This window comes from Apaloderma vittatum, unplaced genomic scaffold (genome assembly GCF_000703405.1).
Source record: "Apaloderma vittatum isolate BGI_N311 unplaced genomic scaffold, ASM70340v1 scaffold6405, whole genome shotgun sequence".
Taxonomy (NCBI): Eukaryota; Metazoa; Chordata; class Aves; order Trogoniformes; family Trogonidae; genus Apaloderma; species Apaloderma vittatum.
The window spans coordinates 29845-54882 of NW_009718737.1; the positions used below are offsets into that span (position 1 = coordinate 29845).

The window sequence follows — 25038 nt, forward strand, 5'->3', positions numbered from 1 at the left end:
TAGGGGTTTAAAGAGAGGCTGGATGTGGCACTTGGTGCCCTGGTCTGGCCCATGTCGGGGTGTTGGATCATGGGCTGGACTTGATGATCTCAGAGGGCTTTGCCAGCCTCAGCAATTCTGTGATTCAGTGATCAACAGAGACTATCGTTCTGTGGTGATCTCTGTTGCTCTCCCAGGCTGCGTACACCGGCTACTTTTGATCACGTAGAGTTAAAATAGTCGACCCAGGGAGGCTGTGGGAAGTGTGGGAAGCAGGAACACGGGTTTCTAACGATCTTTATACAAGGAGAGATTGTATGACTTGGCAATTTTCATCTTAAAAGAGAGATGACTGAGAGGGCTATAATGCATCCAGACAATCATGAGTGTAATGAAGAAAGTGAATAGGGGATGATTACTCACCATTTCTCATAACACAAGATCTAGGGAACTTTATATGAGATTATCAAGCGGAATATTAAAACAAACAGAAGAAAGGACATTTTCATATAACGTATCATTCATCTGTGCGACATTGTGAAGCACATTACAGAGGCCAGAAATGTAACTGTCTGGAAAGCAATTAGACAAATTAATGAAAGAAAGATCTGTTGAGAGCTGTTCAATACAATGACATCACTGCAGGCTCCAGGTCAGGCAGTCCCCAGACATTTCTTGCTGAAAGCTGGGAGTTTAAACCGGGAAAAGTTTCATTCTGTAATCTCTTTTTTATTATTTTTTCCACCCGAGTATCTGCTATTGGAGTCAGAATGACTGTATGGATATTTGGGCTGAGTTGTCACAGCCATTTCTCTGTTTCTGCATTTTCAAGCATCAGTTTGTACGTCTCTTAAATAAAGGCTCCCGGATCTCTGGCCTTGCTAGCGCAAATCCGAGTGATCACAGTGCAGCCGATGTAGAGTGTGATGAGTATCTTTGCCATGCCCTTCCAGCCAGGATATGTCTGGAAGTCCTTTGCAGATGTGTAGTCACTAAACTGCTCTCCAATGTGCCCAGCGTGCCTTGGAGTTGGCTTTGGCTCTGAGGTTGGCATGGTTGGCTGGTTTGGCTCTTTGGGCATGATATGGCAGCAAGATGATGTTTGGAAATTGTCCCATGCTGCCTGGAGCAGGGATTTCTCTTCCATTCAGCCACCCCGTGGTCCTGATCAGAAGCTCCATCTCCCTCTCACCAGCTGTGGGTTTTGCTGGACAGCTGTCCAGCACCAGGCTGAATTGTGTTTGTTTGGCTCAGTACCTGCATGAAGGGGAAGCCAAGATCGTTGCAGAAGCTTTTCACCAGCAACAGCAGGGAGTCCAAATACTCATTAAAATGTGTGCTCAGCTCATCTCAAGTCAGTCATTTTTGCTGTCTCCCTCCATCTCGTCCTTTGTTTTCTTGCCTTTGATTTCAGCTGATGAAGCTTGTATCGGTGTTGTCATGGTGAGCCTATTATGAAGTGATGTTTTCCCTCGGGACCAGGCATCAGGATTCCTGGTTTCCTTTTAAAACTCTGCTACTGAGGCACGATGGGCAAGTGATGTTTCCTGTAGATCTCAGGTTCTACATTCTGAAAAATGCTGGCTCAAAAGTTTTAGTTCCTCCAGGCATACCGGGAGGACAAGTGCTGGATTTATGGATTTCCTCTGGATGTGTGATGGATTTTGAATGACAATTTCATTGGTTCATCTAAACAATTCCAGCGCGAGGTGTGTCAATGTCACAGCCCCAAGCTGGTCTAAAATCCAACCTGCCAGTCATTGTGACAAGGTTGTGAGAGATAGAAGGGTGTAGAAATTCCTGAGCTACATGCGATCTTCTGGGAATTACTGCATGGAACCTTCTGGAGCTGCAGATTATTTCCTCCTAGATTTGAGAAACACCTAAATACAGGCACTAGCGCATCTCACCTTGCAAGAGCTGTGCCCATTGTGAGCTCTGGGATGGATAGACTGGTTGAATTGGTGTTCATCCATTCTGGTCAGAATAGAGGAAGAGTTATTTTAACAAGATAAGTGTCTTGTGCCAAGGAGGGATCTGACTTGCTGCTGCATTCTCTTCTTTCACAGCTACCTCCAGACATCGACTTCTTGGTACTAAGGATCCCCTTTCTTTGCATGTGATAATTGCTAATGATTTGAGTGTGAAAGTGAGGAAAAAAATCTATAAAGTAAACACAAAGGGAGATTGAGCTGTATCTGAAGGGATGGAGGAAAGCTGGAAGAAAAAAAACAAACAACTTGGTGGCACGATAGATGTAGACACTGACTGTGGGCATAACCCAGCACCCTACAGTCCCTGCAATGAACAGCACAGATTTTCACCCTGTGTTACAAGGAAAGCTACCTACCTGGAGTGTGTTTCTCAATGTGCACCACAATTATTGCTGCAAAGGAGTTAAGTATTTGAAGATATTTGAAGCTCTCTGACTCTCTCTACCCTGCCTCCACCCAGGTCTGTATATGTGTCATTGCAAACTGACACTATCACTCATTAGATGTAGAGATTTCCACGCTGAATTTTGCAGCATATGTGTCTTGTGCCTGGGGAAGGACCTAGGATCTGTGTCTGGCTGCTCTTCCAACTTCATCCATTTCTTTCTCTGCAAGGCCAGGGAGAAAATCCCTAATTCTTTGCTTTAAACATCAGTGTGCCCGTGAGATCATAGGAAACAGTACAGAAGCACATGAAATAAAATTTGTGTTTCAGGGGCTATTTGCAGGTATTGCTGGGTGGGAATAGGGATTTGCTTCCTCTCAAAGTGCGTGTCCAACTGATGCCCATGACAGGGAGGTTGGATTAAATGGTCTCTAAGGTCCCTTCCAGCCTAGGCCATTCTATGAACTATGAACTATAAACTATATGTTTCTTTAGAGCACCACCAACAATGCTGCACATACTTTAATTAAATAGTGAATCATTGACTAGAAAAAAGGAATCCGCATATATCTGAGGTCAGCATCTCCCACCTGGTGTGCCTGAGCTGGCTGCTTCAGTGAAGGCAGAAGGTCTGTACCTGCCTGTGACTTTCGTCTAATTATTTGGAATCCATATTATGGACCTTACTGCACAAGACAGCCAATGCCAGGTGTTCAAATTAATAAGCTCAACCAGGTCTTCTGAACAGTGCTCTGGGCTGTTTGCCATTCCTTTTTCTCCTCGACATCTGATAAAATAACCCAGGGCTCTGGTCAAAGTTTTTTACATATGTGCTATTGATAGTACTTTGGAAGTGTGGGTTTTTTTCTCCTATTAGGAAAGAAAGGAAAAAAAATAGGGAAAACTGATCAAGTCGGGTGAACAAAAATAATCAGAAAGTTGATGTTAGAGGAAGACAGTTTCTAAAGGTGATCACAAGCATCCACTGGAGATCAAGGTCTAGTTCACAGTAGTGCTGGTAATTTGTAATTCTCATGAACTGAAAATACAAGAAGATTTAGTGCTGGCAAGATTTTAATCCATACCATCACCCATTCAGCCATAGGACTGAAAAGCTCCTCAGCTGCTAGTCATTTGCCTATGAGTCTGAATAAAGTCTATTTAACAGCAGGCTGTGCATGCAAGCACATGCCATCGTTACAGCCAAAATAGCTAAATCTGCATATTGCAGGTAAAGCAAGTAACAGGTTAGTGGATGGGGGGTTAGTGTGGGACAGGAATACTGCAGTGTGGCTCATTGGAAGTGAACTGGCAATAACCTGTCACCTGAGACTGCCAGCAGGGAAATCCCTGACATGGGGATTCATTTGCTTGTGGAGTACTCTTCCTAATAGAAGAGGCAGAAACACGTCAATAAGGCATGTAAGAGAGGACTGGAAAAAAGTCTTTAGAATGTTCTTGAAAACATACACAGAAGAGAGGGAATCACATGGACATATGTCCCAATTTCAGAGTTTTTGGCTGAATAAGGGGTGTCCACTGGTGGTGGAGCTGTCATTTATAGCCAAAACTTTTTGGGCTAGACCTATTGTGTCACTAGCTTACTGGTTTCCTGGGGAGAGATAGTGGCTGTGTTCACTGGGATTCAAAGGACTCCAGTATCTTCAGCAGTGGTTGTTGGAAGTGCTTGGCCATCTCCTCCCTCTGGAAGGAGGTCCCAGCTGCTCTTACCTGCAGAGTCCTCCACAGGAACTTTCTCACTTACTTCAGTGGAGGCTTGTTTCAGTACTAGGGGTTGTGGTTTTATTCTCTTTTCTCTGGTTAGCTAGATAAGGTGTCTGTGTATATATTGTGTGCATATTTACACACATCTCTCATTAACTATATTCAAGGGCTGTCTAAACTCATATCCACATGCTTTAGCACAAACGGGAGCTCTGTGGATCATTTCTTCTCCATACTCATCTTTCTTTCCTTCATGACCTGTGGTGTATCTGGTGTCACAGCCTCTTTATGGCTGTTACAAGTTCAGTTGTTCTTGCTGCTCCCGCCTCACAGCATCCTCCTTGTGCACCCTTATTCTCTGCTGCACAATGACTTTTTTTTTTTGCGTCAAGCCAGGAAACAGAGGCAAAAATAATTTTCACCTCTGTCTTGAGAAGTTAACAGTTGATTAATGTCTCTAATTGTCATGGAGAATCCTGTTTTGTACATTCAATGGACTCCTTTTTTGATCACTGTGCCTATTGCAAACATTTTAAAAAGAACAACTACAAAGATGACAGGCTTTCTGCTCAAGCTGAGAGAGGGGGAAATATTCCCAGTCCCAGCTGAAAGGCAGGCAGGGCATGAAATGCATCTTCTGTCTATCTATCTATCTATCTATCATCTATCTATCTATCCATCTATCTATCTATCTATCTATCTACCTTCTGTTTTTGTTATCTATCTATCTGTCAATCCCCTCGTCCCTCCATCCCTCCATCCATCACTTTAGTATCATGCATTATTATTAATCCTGGTTGTAGAAGATGTCTATCTCAAGGTATCTCTTCAGTTGTCCCCATCAGATTAGAAATTCATTCAGAACACGGGGAGGGTTATTGGTGAGCTTGCTGTTGTGTGGATGCTCTAATAGATTTTTTTTTTATTGCACTTTCCATATAGACATTGTAAAACTCCAGCCATACCAACGCTGCATTTACTTCATCAATTCTTGTGACTGCTAATGCTGACACTATGCTGTTTGGCAGCCTCCATTAAGAACGGTTTGCCCCGTGATATTAACAGGCAGTGAAGCTTTGTGCTGATGGATAAAGCGTGGTGTAAAACCTGATTGGAATCAATCAGAGTAATTGTCTGGACGTGTGGTGGTTAATAGGAAATGTCCTGCATATTATTGGCTGCTTTATATAGCAAATGGATTAGCTTTCTGCTGCCTTTTGTGGCTCGCATCCTCTCCTAAGCTGCTGGGGGAGGTGATGGATCTGCTGGGAGGCTCAGGAGACACCATGCTGGCATAGCATCCTGCATCAGTCTATAAGACACAGAGCTTGGAGAAGAGCCCCATGTCGTATATTTGTCTCAGTGACTATTCTGCCTTTATGGCCATTGCTAACAACAGGGCAAAGGCCAGCTGTCACCCTCTTTTATGACTAAGCCCAGACCAGGGCTTTAGGAGGCAGGAACAAGACCGAAGCAGAAGGCCTCTGAGTCCTGTGTGTGCTGTAGACACACATTGGCAATTAAACACGAACTTGAAGACACTCAGGTGAGCCTGATGTCCCCACGGTTGACCTGCCAGTCTGTGTTTGGAAGAAAGTCTGAAGAGAGACCCACCAAGAGCCTACCGTCCTTCAGAGTTGTCCCCAGTTCACATGCAGAGGCAGCCTGGGAGAGCACGCACCGTCTAATTCAGCCAGGGATCAGAACAACCCATACTGATCCCGGCTTCACAGACAGTAGCAAGACACTGTGAGATGCCACTCATACCCCTGGAGGACCTAGACGGTGTGAGCCTGATGAGATACTCTCTGATCAGTGAGGCTAGAGCTGAGCTAAAGCCACTGTGGTTGCAGAAAGCAAACAGGTCACAGCACCTGGCATATTTTCAGACAAACAAGGAGCAGCCTTGTTTTCCAGCATCCTCTTCTTGTGGGAAAGGCTTAAAGCACATAAAGGTCATGGCTTTTCGTCAAAGCATCTTTGCAGTCACCAACCACCCGGCAGCTGGAGGTGTATCCTCTGCTCTGCAGCAGGAGGACACAGTACCCCCAACTCCTGCCAAGGGAGAGGGTCAGCCACTGAGCGAGGAGTGCGTTTGCTTGGGGCGGTAATTTCTGAGCAGCCTCTGATCACTGAGGACTCTCAACTTTCTCCCTGCCACAAAGATTAGGTGTTTTTTTTCTGTTTTTGTTTTTAGTTTATTTTTTTTCTCTGTTTTGATGCATTTGTTGTTCATAAGGATAATAAATCCCCACAAAGCACAGGGAAATATCACTTGTATTTCACGAGCAATGCCCTTGCTCTTGCCTAAGGTCATGAGCGTTGCTTTTAATTTAAATTCGGTGCTAGAAGCTTCTGGAGCCCTGGAAAGAGATCTTCCTTGCATATAGAACTGTTGATTCTGGGTGTGCAGGAGGGAGGAGAGGGAGAGCAGGTTTTGGCTGGGAGAGGCCAGCTCCCCTTGGTGGCCAGAGCCCCAGTCCCATGTGAAATGCAGCAGACTGGGATCCTAATGAAAGAGCTTTTCAAGTACTCGTTTCTTTCCTTGGTGAGTAGAATACTATTAACCTTTAAGGCAAAATTATATTTCGTGCCTCTGGGAAGCAGTAACATTTTACTGAGCTGCACTAGGGAATCAGGTAAACAGTTGTTAACTCTCTCCATCCCCATTTCCAGGCCAGTTTGGGGCAGCTGTGTGTGCGTGTGTGTACAAACCCTTCCAAGAAGCTGAGCAGAGCTCTGTGCTCAGCAAACTCCTCACTGCTGGAGATCTGACATCCCCTGCTGCAATTCATCTCGCGTGCCCCAACCTCTTTGTTCATTGACTGGCAATCAGTTGAACCCGTGGTTCAGTGTCTCAGTACTGAAAGCTCTGCGCTGCGATTTTCTCATTTCTCACGTCCACGTAGATGTTGGGCAACAGATCTCACTTTTGATGGCTGAGGACATGTTTTGTCAGGAGTCAGGCCACAGGACATCATTTATGATCCCGTACTGTGGTAGCTCTCACAACTGGGGACAAAGTTGCTGTATGTATAAATGTGGTGCTCAGGGACATGGTTTAGTGGTGGACCTGGCATTGCTAGGATAATGGTTGAACTTGATAATCTTAAAGGTTTTTCCAACCTAAATGATTGTATGATTCTATGATTCCATGTGGCTCTGCTATTAAATAATGTCCTGGCCTCTGAACTGAATATCCAAGTGTGTTCAGAAGTTCCTTCACCAAACAAACTGCTTCTTGCAGCTCTGATAGTCTGGAAGCTTTGACCAAGCCCTGTCTTACCCTTGGACAGTGTGTGGGATCACAATATACCAGAGAGACGTGCACATTTTGCTGTCGAGGTGAAACAGGCTGGTGCTGGCTGTGAACTCCACCAAGCATGAATGTGTGTGCACAAGAGCTTCTAAACATGTTGAAATCCCTTATGTGGGGAAAAAAAATTAAGGGGAGTAAAAAGTGAGATCCTTCCTTCCTTTCTTTCCTTCCTTTTTTCATTTTCCATTCCTCATGTTTCCTCCCCAGTGCACCACTCCAGCTCTACCCTCACTTCCAGCCGATGTTCTTCACTGGACCTGCCCAACACTGCAGGTTGGGTGGCCAGGGGTAGTGAGGGGGGCTCTGAACTGCTCGAGCCTTGTCAGGGAGAAAGCAGGAGCCACAGTCCGAGGACAAAGTCAACACCTTCTGTGGAAAATTAAATCAATGAAGCAGGGTGAGCCAGAAAGCAAACGATGCGACAGCAGCAAAGCTGGCTTCCAAATTGAAATGTGTTTGCTGGGGATTGTCCATCGGCTTGGGGAGTTATTATTTCCATTTCTCTAGTTATGAATTAATTTCTAGAGAACTTAATCATCCTCTCACTTCTCTCCTGCACAACGCCCTCTTCCCTTCTCCTTCTAATTTTCCAGTTGACTGGGGATTCTCTGACAGTGAAAATTCAGGCTTAGAGGAGGTCCATGCAAGCTGCTCCATTAGACTGGATAATCTCATTGGAACCAGTAGCTTGAATAATAACACCTTCACCTCATGTGCTGCACCAGATTCAAATGACGCTTAACAACCTGGGCTGCAGGGATGGCTATGGCAAGGGAAGGGGTGGGTTGGAGCCTACATCGAGCACCCTTTTTCTCCTGTCTCTGCCAACCCACCCATGCTCCCAAGGACACATCTGCTGCATGAGATAAATGCTGGTCCAAGCCTCCTCCAACGCAAAGACATCCACAGTGTCAGAAGGGTTATTGTGAGCTTGGCAGCCCTCCAGACAAGGGGAGTGTGGGTTTGCTTTGTGTCAGAGTGCTCAAGTTTTTTTGCTGTCTCAGTGTGTCAGGGAAGAGTGAGGAGGAGCACGCTACAGCCTGTCCCACCAGTTGATCTCTTGGCTTCTGCTTTCCCTCAGCAAGTTGTGCAGATTGGAAAAGGATCGGTTAAGCGGGGCTTAATGGCTTCAGCCTATTGCCTAACCTGCCCTTTACTTTCACAATACACGTGTGTAACCTAGACCTTACTATGCCAGCAGCTCCCTACATGCAGAGCATCAACATGACTCTAGCTCCAACCAGGCTGCATGAAAGAGTCCTTCTCCTAGTTTATAACTTACCTGAGAACAAAAAAGCACGATGGGCTCTGTTTCTGCTGCCTGGTCTTTCCCTCAGCGTGCAGTGCCAAAATATTGTCTCCCTTCCAGACACAACTGAAAACCTGAGTTCTGTCACCAGCACAGAAGATGGCTATTTTGAATCCAGGATTCTGGACTGGACCTGATAGGGTTGATCCTGAAGGACTTCAAGTCTAGCATCATCATGTAAGGAGAAAATGTTTCATAAGGGTGGATCGTGCATGAGAGATGACATCACGAAACTGCATTTGAATTTCCATCTCCTTCAATATCCCCAGCCCTTTCTCACCACTTACTCACCTGGTCTGTATCAAAAGAAGCGTGACCAACAGGTCAAGGGAGGGGATTCCCTCTCTTTAGTCCATTCCTGTGAGACTCAGCCTGCAGTTTTGTGTCTGCTCTGGGGCCCCCAACATAAGAAGGACATGGACCTGTTGGAGAGAGTCCAGAGGAGGACCACTAAGATGCTCAGGGGGGGCTGGAGCACCTCTCTTAAGACGACACACTGAGTGAGTTGGGGCTGTTCAGCCTGGAGAAGAGAAGCCTCCTAAAGGGGAGACCTTATAGCACCTTCCAGTACTTAAACAGCACTACAGAGAAGCTGTGGAGGAACTGTTTAAAAGAATGTGTGATGATAGGACCAGGGGTAAGGATTTCAAGCTGAAAGAGGATAGATTTAGATTAGATATAAGGAATAAGTTCTTTACTGTGAAGGTGACAAGACACTGGAACAAGTGATCCAGAGAAGTCATGGACGCCCTGTTTCTGGAAGTGTTCAAGGCCAGGTTGGACAGGACTTTGAGCAACATGGTCTGATGGGAAGTGTCCCTGCCCATGGCAGGGGGGCTGCAACTAGATGACCTTTGAGGTCCCTTCCAACCCAAATCGTTCCATGATTCTATACCCACACTGGATCCACACCATCATTTCACAGCCTGTGTTGTATCATTCCTGTGCACTGTCAGAGCCAAAAGAAATCACGTCTTCCCATAGTGACTCCCAGCACATCCACCAGTGCAAGATGGCTATCCTACTCACCCAGGAGTCTCAGAATTGTCCTGAAAGGGGCACCATGATAGTTTTCTCCAGAAACTACATGCTTCTAAAGAGAAGAAAACTAGGAAAACACATATTGGAGATGGACACTTAAAATGCATAATAAATGGCTCTATTGCCATGCATCTGGTAACCCAGCTTGCTGGGGGTCATTTGTAGCATCACAGCAATTTTTCAGCATTTAACCCGCCCCTTCTGGACACACACAGATGAGGGGAAATTCATACATCACGTGCTGATAGCCTTTTCCTTGTGGCTGGAGTATTAGCTGAGATCCCTTGCAAAGCCTCAGGTCAGGGAAGACTTTCCTGTGCTGTGTGGTAGAAGGGGCAGGCTCAGTGAACTGTGCCAGGGCAGACTAGGAGCTCCTTATGTTTTAGGAGAATAATGCCTGAGGACTTCATTTTGGCTGAATACTTAAAGCAGCAAAGAGAGGAGGCAAAGATCGTTTCTAGGGTGGTCTGAAGTCTTGGTCCTTTTGTTTCCTAGAGGTTGGTTCTGGGTGGATGCTGGCTTAACTCCAAATCTTCTCTGCAAAGCCAGCTTGCTCTCCTTGATGGGTAGCCAACCACTGTAGAGGGAGATCAGACTGCCTGATACACCCCTCAGTGTTTAACAGAAAGAAGAGCCTTAAGAAGAGCTTTTTCTCTGACTTCCTGAGTGGAGCGTGTTTGGGCAGAGAAGGGCAGTGAGACTAAGATTAAAAACCTTCCTGCTCTATTTTTGCTCTTGTTACTCTGTCCCCCACATTCCCTTTCTAAATGCACAATGTGAAGGAGCTGAGCTGTGAAAGTCAGGAAGAGACATACTTTGAGTAGGATTCTTATTGTTATTTGTGTCAGAGTTGGGGTGAAATGCTGACCTCAGCAGTTGGGAAGCTCTAGCTCTGACCGAAAGGCTGTGCATCAGTCATGTGAGGATCTGAAAACTACCATATAAACACATTTTCTCCTTTATTTATGACCTCTGATAATTCACATTTAGAAGGCTGTGCATCCAGCTCAGCGCGTGCTTTTGCTTTGCTCCAAAGAGACGAATACCCTGGAGATAAATCGGGAGCTTCTGACATGGTCTGGATGGGATTGGTGAAACTGCATGGGTGCCTGTCTTCTTCAGGCAGCAAACCCCATCTCAGTGATTTCACATCTCACTGAGAAAGCCAAGCCTGGGTTAAGAGGATCCTTGGTTTCTTTTTCCCAGATGAGGCTTAACTCTCCTCACAATGTGCCTTTCCTCTCCAAGCGGAACCACGGGGCAGCTGGAGAACTCCCTTTCCAGGTCTGCGTGGTAATGAGGACTCGATGTATCTCTCTCTGTGCCACCTCGTGGTTTTCTGAGCTTCTAATTGTACTGCTGCAAAGCATAGGGGAAGTTTGGACCTGGAGGGAAGAATCATCTCTGCCAGCAGCAAATACTGGAGCTGCAGCACACGTCCCTGTGTGTTGGCTCTGTTGCTCGGGGACATGGGCAGATGGATGGATGAATGCACACAGAGAGAAGGAGCAAAGAGAAGGAACTGAAGAGTGACGTGAGAAAGAAGATGCTGATGAAGGTCAAAAGGAGGAGTGGGGAGGGAGACTCTGAGAAACTCAGTGACGTCCTCTAGCCCTGCACGTTTCTGGGTAAAAGTGCCTGGGGCAAGGGACTTCTAGAGGTGGAGGATTTTGATAAACAGTGTTCAAGCCCAATCAGTCTATCCTGGGGAAATGTTTTTCTCTTCTTGCTATGCTTCCCCAAGTCAGGACAGCAGATGCTAAAAGCAAAAGAACAATTAAACTGCATGCTGGCTGAGTCTGGCAGTGATTCAGTATCCTTATAAGTGGGTGACCCCTTACAGTGTACTTCCCTTGGCTCCCCAAATCTCCCTGCCAACGTCCTCCAACACAAACGCTGTGCTTCTCGTTTGCAGTTTTCCTGCCCTGTTTGTCCTTCCAGAGGAGAGGCTGAAGTGGCACCAAACTCTCCCAACTGTTTTGCAGGACTCCTTGCTCTCACTGCAGTCTTGTCAGTGATTCATGAGGAAGCCTCAGGACCACTGATATGGATTAGCTCCTATCTCTGAGCAACACACTCAGAATGTTACCTTCCTGAAGGCCTGGGCACGTCTCATTGTCTTCACCAATAGATATTTAGCATTTGGGCCACCGGTGACAGGGAAAAGACCAAATACGTTTCTGTGGAGTTACTCAGGAGAAGCTCCCACAACAAATTCAGGGATGATATTCTGAGGTATCTGGATCAGGCCATGAACAAAGAACTCCAGCCCCTTTGAACAAATTATTTGCATCAGCCCTACCAAAGGAGAGCATGTAGGAGCACAGGAGAGCGTAGGTGTTATCTACCCAGGTTCTGGGGAAGACACTCACAAATACTATTAGCATGAATAGGAAGCACCATGATAGGATGCTCTCTGGGAAAAGTAATTTTGTTCATTAATTACTTGCCTTATCTAGCAACCTTGTTCCCTTTCTCTCTCTTTCCTCTTTTTTAATTTTCTTTAAAATGACTGTAAGTGATTTCAGTGCTGGGAAAGTTATTTTACTGCCTCCTCAGAGACAGAAGCTTGTATTACACAGGTAGCCTTCAGATGAATCTTCAGGGTTTTTTTCCATCTTCATTTGAAGCCCAGTCTTTTACAGGCAGATGGCAAAAGATGGTTCTAGGCAGTTTCCTGTGATTTATTTCTTGTGGCCCTCCTCGGTGCTCTGGACCTACTGCAGTTCACTTGCCTGCCTCTGGCTTCAGTTCTGCCTGCTGCTTGTGATTTTGTGCTCTGAGATTCTCCTTCTGCCTTTAGCTTCCAGGCCTGTGCTGAGCCTGGTTAGCTTAGCAAAAAAAGGAGTCAGAGGGCTGTGATTTAAGAGACAGCATAGCAGAGATCCTGCAGCTTCAGAGATGTCCTTTCCTTGTGTCTTTGACCCTTGCGGGAGGTTGGAAAGTGAATGAAAGCATCTGATACCCAACACATGTGTTGGCTTTTTTTTTTTCAGTTTTCTTCTACAGTGGGGAATGGGTTTCTTCCAGGGAATTGTGCATTTTCAGCGTAATCACTACTGATCACTGCTTCAAGTGAGTTTGCAGGGTTGGATGGGAATCAACAAATGTCAGGGCTCATCAGGGCAGCCAAGCTTCATAGCATGAGTGTCACTGGAAACTGAAGACGATGAAAGCAGAGTTGCCCAGGTTGAAATGCCACCATCACCTGCAGCCTGAGGCTGAGAATCACCTGGAGCCAAGTCCCCACCCCAGAGTTGTTCAGTCCTGGCTGTTGACTGATGCTGCAGAGCTTGTTGGGGCTTTCTGAGGTCTCTCTAAACAAGATGATTATCATGGAAGGAACAGAGCTTTTCTGTAATGCTGAGCAGTATCAGCTGAGGAGTGTATTTCAACATCACCTTCCACAGACATCCTTCCTCATTTCCAGTCTTCTCCCCTTGTGTCAGCAAACAACTTCCAATTCTTTGTTGGACAAAGGCTCCAAGGTCCCAGGGATTTGCATGTGAAATGCTCCTGTTCATCTCAGGCTTGAATGAGCCATCAAAATACTCATTGGGGATCTGCCTACAGAGGCACACGTGTGTACACAAAAATCACTTGTCGGTGGCTGCATCCCAGCCATGCATGAGCTGATGTGGTCTTTGGGCCACCTCTGAACCTTTGTTCACAAGCTGAGGAGCAGGTTGCATTTGATGGACCAACTCAGGGCCCCTCAGGCAAGATTAGCATGGACAAGATAATCTGCAGCTCAGGAAACATGGGAAGGGGGGTGAAGGGAAGGAGAAGGGTATAAAATCCCCCCCAAGCAGGGGGGAAGGGATACTGTTTATAGAGTGTCTGGCTTTATAGGGCGGGAGATGGAGGAGTAAATCCCTCGCACTCACATCCCGCGGGGCTCTGGGGGTGGGCTTATTCAATTGCTGCGATAGAGGGAGGAGCCCACCTGGGAACAGAGATAACGGGCGGGCGGTGGGATTGCCGTTCTGCTGCATAAGCCACGAGAGTTATCAGGGCAGAAACTCGGCTTCTATTACCATGCATTAGAATAGATTAGCAGGCAGAGCAATTAGCATCCTCACTCTATTTGGCAAAGGGACAGGGTCCTTGGCGGCAGGCAGGAGGCGTTTGAGAAAGAGGCAACTTTGGCAAGAAGGTGTTGCCCTCCCTCAAACCGCAGCCCAAGGACGGAGGGGACTTCTGGTCTTTCACCACAGGGTTGGCTCTGTGGTGCCATCGAAGAGAGCAGGGATGGGGGTGAACTTTGGTTCATGGTCTGAAACTTTCCAGGGCTTGTGGTCCCTGAAAGGTTGCACTGGGGAGATGCAAAGCTCCAAAGAGTGAATTTCAGCTTTCTCCAGTTTTCCGTGTCTCTTTGAGAAAAATCTGCAGCTTTCTGTGTCCCCAAATATCACCAGTTAAAAACCCGCACTGTTTTGGCTTCCCCAATGGCCTTTTTCCCATCTTTGCTCATCCCTGATGCCCAAAGAGCAGGTTTCTCAGGGAGGCAAGCATCTTTGTCGTTAGAGCCAAAGCTGAAAACAAGGGTCCAACTCTGTCCTTGGATGCATGTGAATTTCCTGGGAAAGTTTTCCTTTCTCTCACTGCCAGGACAGGTTTTCCAGGAATGATCCCGTGCATGATCTCATCTCAGATTTGTCCTTTCTCTGTAACATCTTCTGCCTTTTTGTTCTGAATGGATTATCCTGGGCAGTGGATTAAATTTAACTCCTTGATGCTAAATTTCAGCTATCCTCTGGCAGAGATGGAAGGCAACCTGGAAGCCAGAAAAAGTAGACAGAGAAGGATGGCTATTTGCCACATCACCACATACATTTTAAGGTCAATTATATCTGCGTCTCGACATTTATGGCGTTCCTGTTCTTAGGATCCCAAGGGAACCTGGAAATGTCAAAATATTGCTAAAACTGACCTTAAACTTTACATGCAAGTGGGATTGAATCTTCTTCCTTTTCCCAACTCCAGCCAGAAAATTGCTTTGGCTCTAGCAGAGGAAAAGGCAAATTTCAGCTGCTCCCTCCTTCCCCAGCCTTGCTCCCTCCTTGTGCTAAAGTGCTCTCAGGAGACGTAAAGTCAGCTCTATGCGTTGGTCAGACTTTGGCTAAAACAAACTTCTTATTCCTTTAATTGCTCCCTTCCTATCTCACCCTTCTTTCCAATGGGGAAATCAAAAAACTTTTCTCCAATAAAAAATGAAGCTGTCATATTGCATCTCATCCTGAAAGAGGGACCACACTAATGAGGCTGATTCAGACCATCACAGTCAGATAGCTTGAATTTCCAGAGCCTCCTGGAAATGAATGTCTCTGTCTGTGTCCTGCAGTCCTTTTCCTGAACTCCTGTCCCCATTCCTGGTTGAAAATGTCACTAGGAGGGTTTGCACTTGGCTTCCACTGAGCTCCCTCTGCTGACCACCTTGCAAAAGGCATCGCCAACCTACCTGACTGGTCTTTTGGTAGCCACTCTGGTCTCAGAGCAAGGACTTCTGGCAAAGCATGGACAGGGAGTCTTGGGTGATCCTCTGTGCAATGTTTGCACTGGGAAGGCTGGAGAGAAATGGGACATCCAGTGACCCTCTTCCCCGTGCTATCTGGTTTTGTGTAGAGAGGAAAACCCGAGTGATGTAGTGATGCCAGAAGTATCATTGTCACCTCCCAGGCTCCATAGCATGCACCAGCTTTGCCCAAGACACAAATGCTAGTGTGGTACAAGATCAAAGACTTTGAGGAACATCCATCCTTTCTGTTATTTCAAGTGTCACTTCTCTTTGGGGCAAGGAGAGCTGCTACTAGGCCAGGCCTGTAGAATCATAGAATGTCTTAGGTTGGAAGGGACCTTAGAGATCATCTAACTCAATCCTCTGCCATGGGCAGGGACACCCTTAACCAGCCCAGATTGCTCAAGGCTTCATCCAACCTGGCCTTGAACATCTCCAGGGAGGGGGCAGCCACAGCTTCTCTGGGCAATCTAGTCCAGAGTCTGGCCACCCTCGCACTCAACAATTTCTTCCCAAGATCCAATCTAAACCCGTTCTCCTTCAATTTAAATCTATTTCCCTTATCCTGTCGCTGGACATGCTAGATTACAGATTGCCAATTTGTTGGTCTGTGCTGAGCTGGGGATGGGAGATCCTCTTCATCTGACCCTTATCAGACACCTGCATGTACGTCCTGTCTCACCATGGGCTCTTGATGGGATCAGAAATGTCAGATTTCCCCTTGGAGATGAAGAGATGGAAGAGATAGAAAACCATTGTCTCTTTCCATCTCTTGTTCCAGGACAGCTGGGACCATCTGGGCTTTTCAGGGTCTTCAAACAGATGTAAATAAAATTTCCCTGGAAGTTTCCCTTCATCCATTCTACCCTCCTCCTGAAATTTCTTCTTGGATAGATCTATCCAACATGCCTGGGCAAGGACATCACTGGAGGTGGTGTAAAAGTCAGACCTTGAAGCTTAGGAAGAAGTGGGAGTGCTTGTGGCTCAGACTCTGTGGGTGTTCACATCAGCCCTGCACATCTCTGTCTTCACAGAGAATCTGGGATGTGCAAGATGTCTGCCGGTTCCTTTGTCCCCACCCTTCTCCCATCTCCCCATATCCCAGTCCTCATTCCACCCATGACCACGTTCTCTTTCCTCATATCCTGTTTTCTCTCGATTTGGCATGAGGAGATCACCTCAATGCATGACAACCTTGGTGATAAGGGTCAAGGAGACAGAGGGACAACCTGAGAAGAAGACAGGACCAAAAGACAGGGTGGATTTAAGGGGAGGAGCTGAAGAGACAGGAGAAAAGCATGGGAGGCTGTGTCCAAGCAAAAAAAACCCCAAACCCACAGAACTGGGAAAGGGTGAGGAAGGTGATGGGGCAACATCTCCATCTTGCACAAGACGAGAACCTCGGTGCGAGGGACCTCATGCTGCAACAACATGTCTAGCAATGAACAGGCTGGGGAGGCAAATGGGGAAGCCAACAAGAAGCCTGTGTCCCATCAAAATGTCCCGTCCTGCCCCAGTGACCTGTCCCTGCTGGTGTGAAAGGGTTCCCGCCTGCCACTTTAAGTCTGGCAACACCTGAGAGGAAGGTGTAAGGAAAGGGTGGCTGTGGTTATTCTGTCAAAGGGTGAATGAATCTGTCCCCTGTGGGAAATGTCACAGTTTGGAATCAGAAATGAAAGCTGAAATGTCAAAACCTTTCTGCAAAACATCCATGCCCAGAAATTACCTGTTTGGAAGTGGTGCAAGGGTGTCATTTCGGTTTGCTGAGCTGACCCAAACCACTGAGCTGTCTCTCCTGCTGTTCCCCACCACCTTTGGCATCAAATACAGATGCTGCGTCCCCTTCTTCTCCCCTGTAAGCTCACCTCAGTGGGCAGATTATGAGTCTTGCAATGCAAAAACAGTCAAGAGAAAACTGCTGTGCGTTAAATGGTGAAGCTTCTCCCCCCAGAAAAGATTAATTATTTGGATTTTATTCCTTGGAATTTATTTTTTAATGGCAAGATTATTTTTTTTCCTGAATAAAAAAAATCTGTATAATGTGCTAATTGCCATTTTTTTAAAAAAAAAATCCCTCTGTTCTGAGTAGCAATGACTGATCAGATCCAATCACCAGTCTTTTGTCTTGAAAATTGTTTTTAATTGACCAAATTGCAGATAAGACCTTTTCCGTTGCCAGAAAACTGACATTTTTCTTTTGGTCTCGTATTCAAAAAGTTGGATATTTTAGTCTGCTTCTAGGAAAATGAAGGAGAAAAAAGAAAAAGGAAAAAAAGAGAATTAAAGTATTTTCTTTTTTTTTAAACAGCTATGGATATAAACAAGAAAGACTCAGTTGGGAATATATGCTAGTTTTTTGACTGCAATACCTGTTATCACCATTAGTCCAGATCCCATGAGGTCTTTCTGGCAAAGACACAACCCCAAGGTGGGAGGAAAAGGAGATGCAATGCTCCAGAGAAGTACGAGAGCGACTCTTTAGGGTAAACTGATAGGATGGGGATGAGGGTCTGCAGGACCACGTGGTGAGGGTACAGCAAAATTCAAGATCCCACTGTGTTGGGCATGGAGGGAAAAAAGATACAGCCAAAAAGAGGCCAGGATGAAAAATAAAGGTCATTTTGTTATTGTTTTGGGTTTTTTTTGTTTGGACAGGGAGGTTGTGTGTGTGTGTAGGGTGTTGTTTAAGGGATTTTTTTCTATAACAGGATAGTGAAGATGCATCTTCATTGAGAAGCAAAGGCAGGTGGAAGCGTGCACATGGCACATACGCCTTCTGTTAGGCTGACAATTATTTGTTTTCCATGCTCTTCACGGGGAAAACAAAGAGCTTGCAGGTGGAGGAGTACCCCACTTCATCCTGTACCTGGTCTATCCAGGTGCATGGAGCTCTTGAGTCTTCTCTCAGCCTCTCCAAAGATTTTGGGGCTTCACGTTAACCCTTTTGACCTTGGATATTTAGGGACAAACCCTGGAGGTGGTGAGAGGAGTCGGGGCTTGGTTTGACCAAGCAGAAGAGCCCATAGCATCTCGTTGCAGAGGTGGAACAGAACCTTACCCCTCTGCAGCTGGTGTTTGCAGAATGTGGTTACTTTAGGTCCCAGAGGGCAGACCTGGGATTTAACCATGATCTCTTGGATCCCAGACCAGAGCCTTCATCCATCTCATCCTCAGGAGACCTGGGCTTTACTCTGCTTTCTGACACACACGCATCTGTGCCTCAATTTCCCATCCCTGCATGTTATTGTTTCAACCACGCAGAAGCGTCGTGAAGTTTAATTAGCTCCAGGCAAAGCCCTTCGAGATCCTCAGATGAGAGATGCTATAAAAGTGCCAAGTATTAATTTAACATTATTAAAATAATTGGTTGGTGGATGGTGAACAGAGGGTTGGCGTTAGCAGTATTTATTCTTGATGGGAGATGAGGAGGAAATAACATTCCTCATGGTTCAGCGGTAGGACCGGTTTCTTAGTGTTTGTGTTAATGGTTTGGGCAGAAGCAGGACACTTGCAATTGTTAAATATGCAGTTGATAATGAAATAGCAGGTGTTATTAAGACATACAGAGAAGTGCCGTGTCTACACCATAATAGTATGCAAATAAGTACAGGAGTGGAATATGCTCTTTTAGGTGTCTTAAGTGTGATGTGATGCCACTGGGTGGGAGTTACACACCAGCTAATTATAGCATGAATAGCGTTGGATTAGGTTATATGGCAGTGGAAAGCGATCTCGGCATATTGACAGGCCCAGCATGTTAGAGTTACTGATATTTTATTAAAGCAAAATGGTTACTGGCAGCACAAGGTTTGTTGTTTCTTTTTTCTGCATAAGCTGAAGCAGACACACCAGATGAGAGCGCAGCAGAGTCGCAGCAACATCCCAGGCCCCAAAGTACCCGCTGACTCTCAACAGAGACAACAGAAATGATTAGTAGGGGTTGGGGTATTTCATTATCCCTTTCACAGCCCAGCTGCCGCGTGCAGGCAGCTGCCTTCCAAGTGACCACTTTTCCAAGGCAACCGCTTGCGTCTGGAAGTACTTATTTGTTAGAAGTCCCATTTGCCTTTATTTACAATTTGCTGAACTTACTTTTGGGGCTGCAATGTCCCCTCTGGGCAGCTGCCTTCAGCCGCCGTGTGCTTTGTCATGTTTGTTCCTGCGTTTCAGCCAACGCCATTCAGGGATTCAAGAAACTGATACTGGGGGGCAATTATGTGCTCTGCACATGCCGAAAAAATTTTCTCTGCCATTTACCCCCAGCTCTTGGGAGAGGGCAGAACGTATTTGGCAGTGCCGAGGAAGGACAAGGTTACTTTATGGCAGGTACATACCTTTTTCTTCTCGCCTGAAAATCCACTGCATTTTGCCTCTGAAGAACCTCATTTGTAGGCTCTGGGCAGACGCTTGGGAGGACATGGCACGTAAACTCACAGGATGTTCCACAAACTCCAGCTCACGATAGATAAGGTGCTCAAGGAAGAGGAGAAGATGAGGGAAACCATGGGCAAAATGCTCTGGAGAAGAGCTCCTGTGCTTGGATAAACCTGCAAAACCCACTGACACGTGGATCTATCCTTTTAGTCTTGATTTATGCAGCAGCTGGGGTCAGTTACCTCACGATAGCTCAAAGGAGGCGTTTGTGATGTTGACTTGAAAGCCTGAATCCTGCCAGTGATCCAGAGCTCAGCTTGGTTTGGTTCAGTTTGGCAGAAGTCCTCCATGAAGCACAAAACACAGATGGAGGTCCTGAAGGTCCCCCCCCACCCTTTGTCTTAATTGAGAATTGCATTAAAAAAGTCAGTCAGCCAAAGTCAAAAGTTAGGGATTGGCAGAATTGAGGTCACCCGTGAAAAAAGGAATAATAATGTGTGATCCTGTAATTAGTCTGGCTTGCAGTGTGTCAGTGCAAGGAGCAGATTTAGGAGTGCAGAAGCTACTTTCAGTCTGGCAGCACCTAATTCCTGAGAGTCTGATGCTGCAACTTTAACATTATATTAAAACCAGCCTTAGACTGGTTTGCTTTTCCTTCATTTGGTTATTTGGATGGCAACACACCTTAACGACAGATATCACAGTTGCAAGTCTAATACAGAGTGAGGTTTTGGTCTGAGGAGTTACACGTCTTAAATGTGTATGACCAGTAAACAGCAAGATAAGATGTTGATTATTATATTACTGCTCAGCAGGGCTGCAAATACAAACCCCATTCCTAGATACTTAACTGACACCTCCGTGTTGTCCTCCTGTGCAAATGTACTGGATGCATTTGCAACCCACTACGCTACTACACTTGAACTGAGCCTGGGTATCTGCCTGTTGAATACTAGAAAATCCAGAGATTTCTGTTGCGCTGCAGCTGGAGGAAATAAATGGGAGGTAGCAGGACATCTTGAAGAATTAGGGTGCTTGTGTTTTGACACCAAGCCCAAAAGGCTTTCCTTCCAAGTTATTCTCAGGAGAGGAGTTCCCACGCCCTGCAGAGCTTTGATGGGCTTGCGGCGCCCATTTGTTTCACAGAAGTGCTTAACAAAATCACAGGTCAGCGTTTTGCCGTGGCTTTTGTTCCGCGATAGGGGACTTAAAGTTTTGGGAGCAGTTAATCTGCTATCCATTCAGCCCTCTTGAGACTGCACATTTAATATTCCTGAGCCAGCATACAGCAATGCTAAAGGAGACTTAACGGGATGAAGGCTCTCAGGGAATGGAGAGTGGGAGCTGCAGTGCTGCTCTTGCTCTCTCAGCTCTGCAAAGCAAACTGAGATCATGCCAAGAATGGCAGAGATCTCCCTTTATGATTCCTAACACTGGAAATACAAAACTTTCCTCCACCAGAAACACGGAGCAATTTGAGCTTGAAATTAGGGTGTCCATTTTATCTAGCATCAGCCTGTAGGGAGAAGTCAAGCTCTAAAGTTTTAGGCCAGCCCTGCGGCTTTGTAACATTCAGGCTCAGCTATATATTGGGTTGCTTTTTGCATGTGTTGCTATAGATCTCTCTTCTGCAAATCCCCATGTATACAGGTGCAATCTCTGCTCCAGGGAGCAAGGACATTGAGGGGTATGGTGGAGCTAACCCTCCAACAGCCCCCACGCGCTCTTGCAACTGAGACTCTGAAGTCTGGGAGTGGGTGAATAATTTAACATCCGCACTTAGTCTTTATAGCTGATTTTAATGGGGGGTAATAGCACTGCTAATAACAAAATCCATTGAAGACACCCTGTGCAAGTCCATAACATTAGCTTAATGGCAAAAGGTAATTGGCATGCAGTTGAAGCTGTCCTTTTGTGTTAACCCTGTGGATTTCTAGGCAGACATCTTCCTTGAAGCGATGGCCTTGGCAGCGCATGTGGAGTAAAATACAGATGTGTTTTATGCTAAGCAAATGCAAATCTGGATAGAAAAGGGGCCCGCCGCTACCAATTCACACGGCTGGCTTGTGTTTACACCAGGCAGATAAATCAGGAGACGGTGACAGCGCTGAAAGCACTGACAACAATCAGTGCGTGGTGTGAGCTTTGTGGGTTTGTGCAGCCCAGGTGCCGTGTACCCACCACTTTCACTAAACTGTCACTAATTGGGAACAACAGATTTTTTTAAAGGTTTGAGGCTGGATACCTCTAGTCAGGCACTTTCAAACCAGTTTCCAAAAAACTCTTAATCTACCAGGTGCTAATTAGCAGTTACTGAGCAACTGCTCCTTCCCATCAGAGAGGGACCAGCAGCCTTGAAGTAGCTGTTGTGTGGGGAGAGAGAGAGAGCACCTCTACAGTTCTACATTCTACCCAAGGGATGCGGCTTTCCCCCATCACCCTTCCTCCTTTCATAGCATCCTTGCAACTCCCCAGCCCGCCAAACGGTCCTATGTTTCCTAGCACTGGAGTTGGAGCACTCCAAGACACGAGTGTGGTTTTCTGGCTAGTACAGCTCCATAGGGTACAGTGTTGACCTTCCATCCAAAATGATTGATCTTCCTATGTCCCAGGATTGTCCTCAGCTTGGCTTTGTGTTAACTCTGTCCCTCTTTGTTCCCGTTTGCTCAGGTGCACGAGAAAGGAGCGGTGCGAGCGCTCCAGCGAGCCTCGGAGATTCGCCTCGGAGATGAAGCAATGTGTCCGGCTCACCGTGCATCCCAACAACATCTCCGTCTCCCAGTACAACGTATTGGTGAGGAACATTAATCCTTGCCCCCCTCAAGTTTAATCTGCCCATGCAGTCTGACAGACCCAGGTATGTGCAACCTGGCTTCAGCATGAGTAGGAAGGACTGGCAGTTTGATGCAAGAGGTTCTCCAGAGTCCATTAAATTCCCCAGACACTTTCCAGGCACAGATCAAAAATATGCCATGGGAGAACATTTTGGCCTTTTTTATCCTCTGTCTAGAAGTGTGGAAGGAGGATTCCCTGTTTGCTGTGAGTAGCTGAGGGCAGGTCTGAAGGGACTCCGTGCCCTGAAAGCGTTGTGTGCACACAGTGTAGTGGTTTACTTCTCTGAGAGAAAGAAAGATTTGTTTCTAGCTGAGCATGGACTTTGGGTAAGGGATATTATCATGATTAGAAATTACTTTCTAGAAGTATGGAGACCAATAAGTTATTCTGCTAAACTCCAAGTTCACATCATCTTGGGTAGAAATGTCTCCTAAAGCCACCAAGAACTCAACCAAGCTCCAGCTCCAGCACTAGGGGTGCTACGTAGAGGAACCTAAGGCTGCTGAGGTTCATGCTATCTCTTGCGGCCTTCTTCACCACAAGATTTAACCTTTATGGCCTCGAGCTACCCAAGTCAGCAGCCAGCAAAGCCACACAGTGAATGCTGGATGACTAGATGATCTCTCAAGGTCCCTTCCAACCCCTAACGTTCTGTGATTCTGTGAATGCTGGCAAAGCAGCAGGTGAACCTGATCATTTTTTGGGCTTGAGGGAAGAATTCTCTGTTGAATCACAGAGTCATAGAAACCTCAAGGTTGGAAAGGACCTTAAGATCATCAAGTCCAACCTACAGTCCTACAGCACCCTAACACTAAACCATCTCCTGAAGTGCCACATCCACCTGTTTTTTAAACACATCCAGGGATGGAGACTCCACTACCTCCCTCAGCAGCCTATTCCAGTGCTTCACCACCCTTTCGGTGAAGAAGTTCTTCCTAATGTCCAATCTAAACTTCCCCTGGCACAACTTGAACCCATTCCCATTCCCTCTTGTCCTATCACTGTTCACTAGGGAGAAGATATAACCAGCTTGTGATTGCTCTCCTGACTCATGCCAGTGACACCTTATGTGGCAAGATGCCAACACAGTCCAGGAAAGAGGCAGACACCTATTTCATTCGGGCTAATAGGGCTCTGTCTTTTTTGGCCATACTAGTTTGGGCTGGAATTGAGCTGATAACCCAGGCCCCAAAAGCTCCATCTCTGGACAAGATGGTCACTACCTCCACATCCTGAAAGGTCTGAATGGAATTGCTCAAGGTGCAGCTGCCAGGCATCTTCCAGGTGACAAGTTTTGAAATGGTAGGGTTTCTTCAGTGGTAATGAAATCAGCCTTTCAAAGCCTGTATGTCCAATCATTGCTGCTTTGTTTCAGCCTCTTAACTTTGCTGTGACTTTACTTTCCTAGGCTTCAAACAAAACTGATCTGAGACATCTTAAGTCCTTTGTTCTTCTGGGAGTTCAAGGTTTCTTTTTCTTATTCTCTCAGTAGTCACTGAATTCTTTCATGTTGGAATAAATCCCAGGGGACTAGCTGGCTCAGGGCGATTGAAATTGATAACAGAATAAAAGACCTTTACCTCTAGGTTACTCCCAAGGCGAGTCAACCCAGAGCTGCTGGGAGCAGAAGTTGACATTATATGACTGTTGCCCAATAATCTGCATTAACATTTTGATGGGAGTCTCAGCCTAGTCCCAGATAAACTGGTGAACCAGTTCATCCACACTCATCACAGATAGTCTCTTGGCAAACCAGGAGGGAAGCACCAGTGGAGATTTGGCTGGTGATGTCCTTACTGAGTCTTGCTCGAATTCTAGGAAAGGGTCAATAGTACTGAGTTCTTGCCCACGGAGGCAGAGAAGGCATCTGTGTGACCAACCCATCTTTTAAATTTCAGACGCTAACAGGGATTTGTGAAAGTGCATCTGAGTCTGTTTCAGTCCAGGGCTCTGAGATCTCTGTGAAGAGATACTTGCTGGGGGAAGGCTCCATTCTTTCCACATTGCAGCAGCTCCAGAGCAGGTGTGTGGGATGTAGGACTTCTTGTCTCTTCAGACTGCGCTCTGACTCATGACTTTTTTGGCCAAGCGCTACTGGTCTATCCATTGGCGTCATCTTCTGCATGGAACGCTTTCATTCAGCATCATCCATGCTCAGAGAGAGCTTTCTTTAAGTGAAGAAAACAGAGTGTGGGGGAGCAGCAGGCATTATGTTATGTTGTTACTCTCTCCTGCTTTGTCACCTGAACTGACCTCCTCTGTTCATTGTGCTGGTAGAAATAACAATTCAGCATGCATTTGTGTCTCCTTTGGGTGGCTGTCACCTCAGATGGGGCCTCCGCTAGCTCGTGGAGGAAGCAAGTGTGGAGAACTTCTGCATTTGTGCCTGTGTCAAGTGGTTGGCTCTAGTGTTTGGTCGCAAAAATGCTAAATTTAGACTAAACTACTAAGTCATCAGCAGATGCTAAAAGTACCTAGGATGCCTCTCTGTGTTCGGACATGGTTTGGTGGGCTGGGCAGGACCCTCAGTCTCACAGTGGTGCAGGACATTAGCAGGTC

The 25038-nt window shown here is 46.3% G+C and overlaps 1 protein-coding gene across 1 annotated transcript in view; it reads left to right on the forward strand.

The window, feature by feature from the left end:
* Positions 1-25038, forward strand: part of LOC104274659 (plexin-A4) — a gene marked incomplete at both ends in the record, with an annotated part of 130152 nt that overhangs the window by 17535 nt on the left and 87579 nt on the right. Inside the window, one exon of the mRNA XM_009870353.1 lies at positions 22315-22438. Within this exon, the coding sequence (XP_009868655.1) occupies positions 22315-22438 (124 nt within the window). The remainder of the gene's footprint in view (positions 1-22314; positions 22439-25038) is intronic.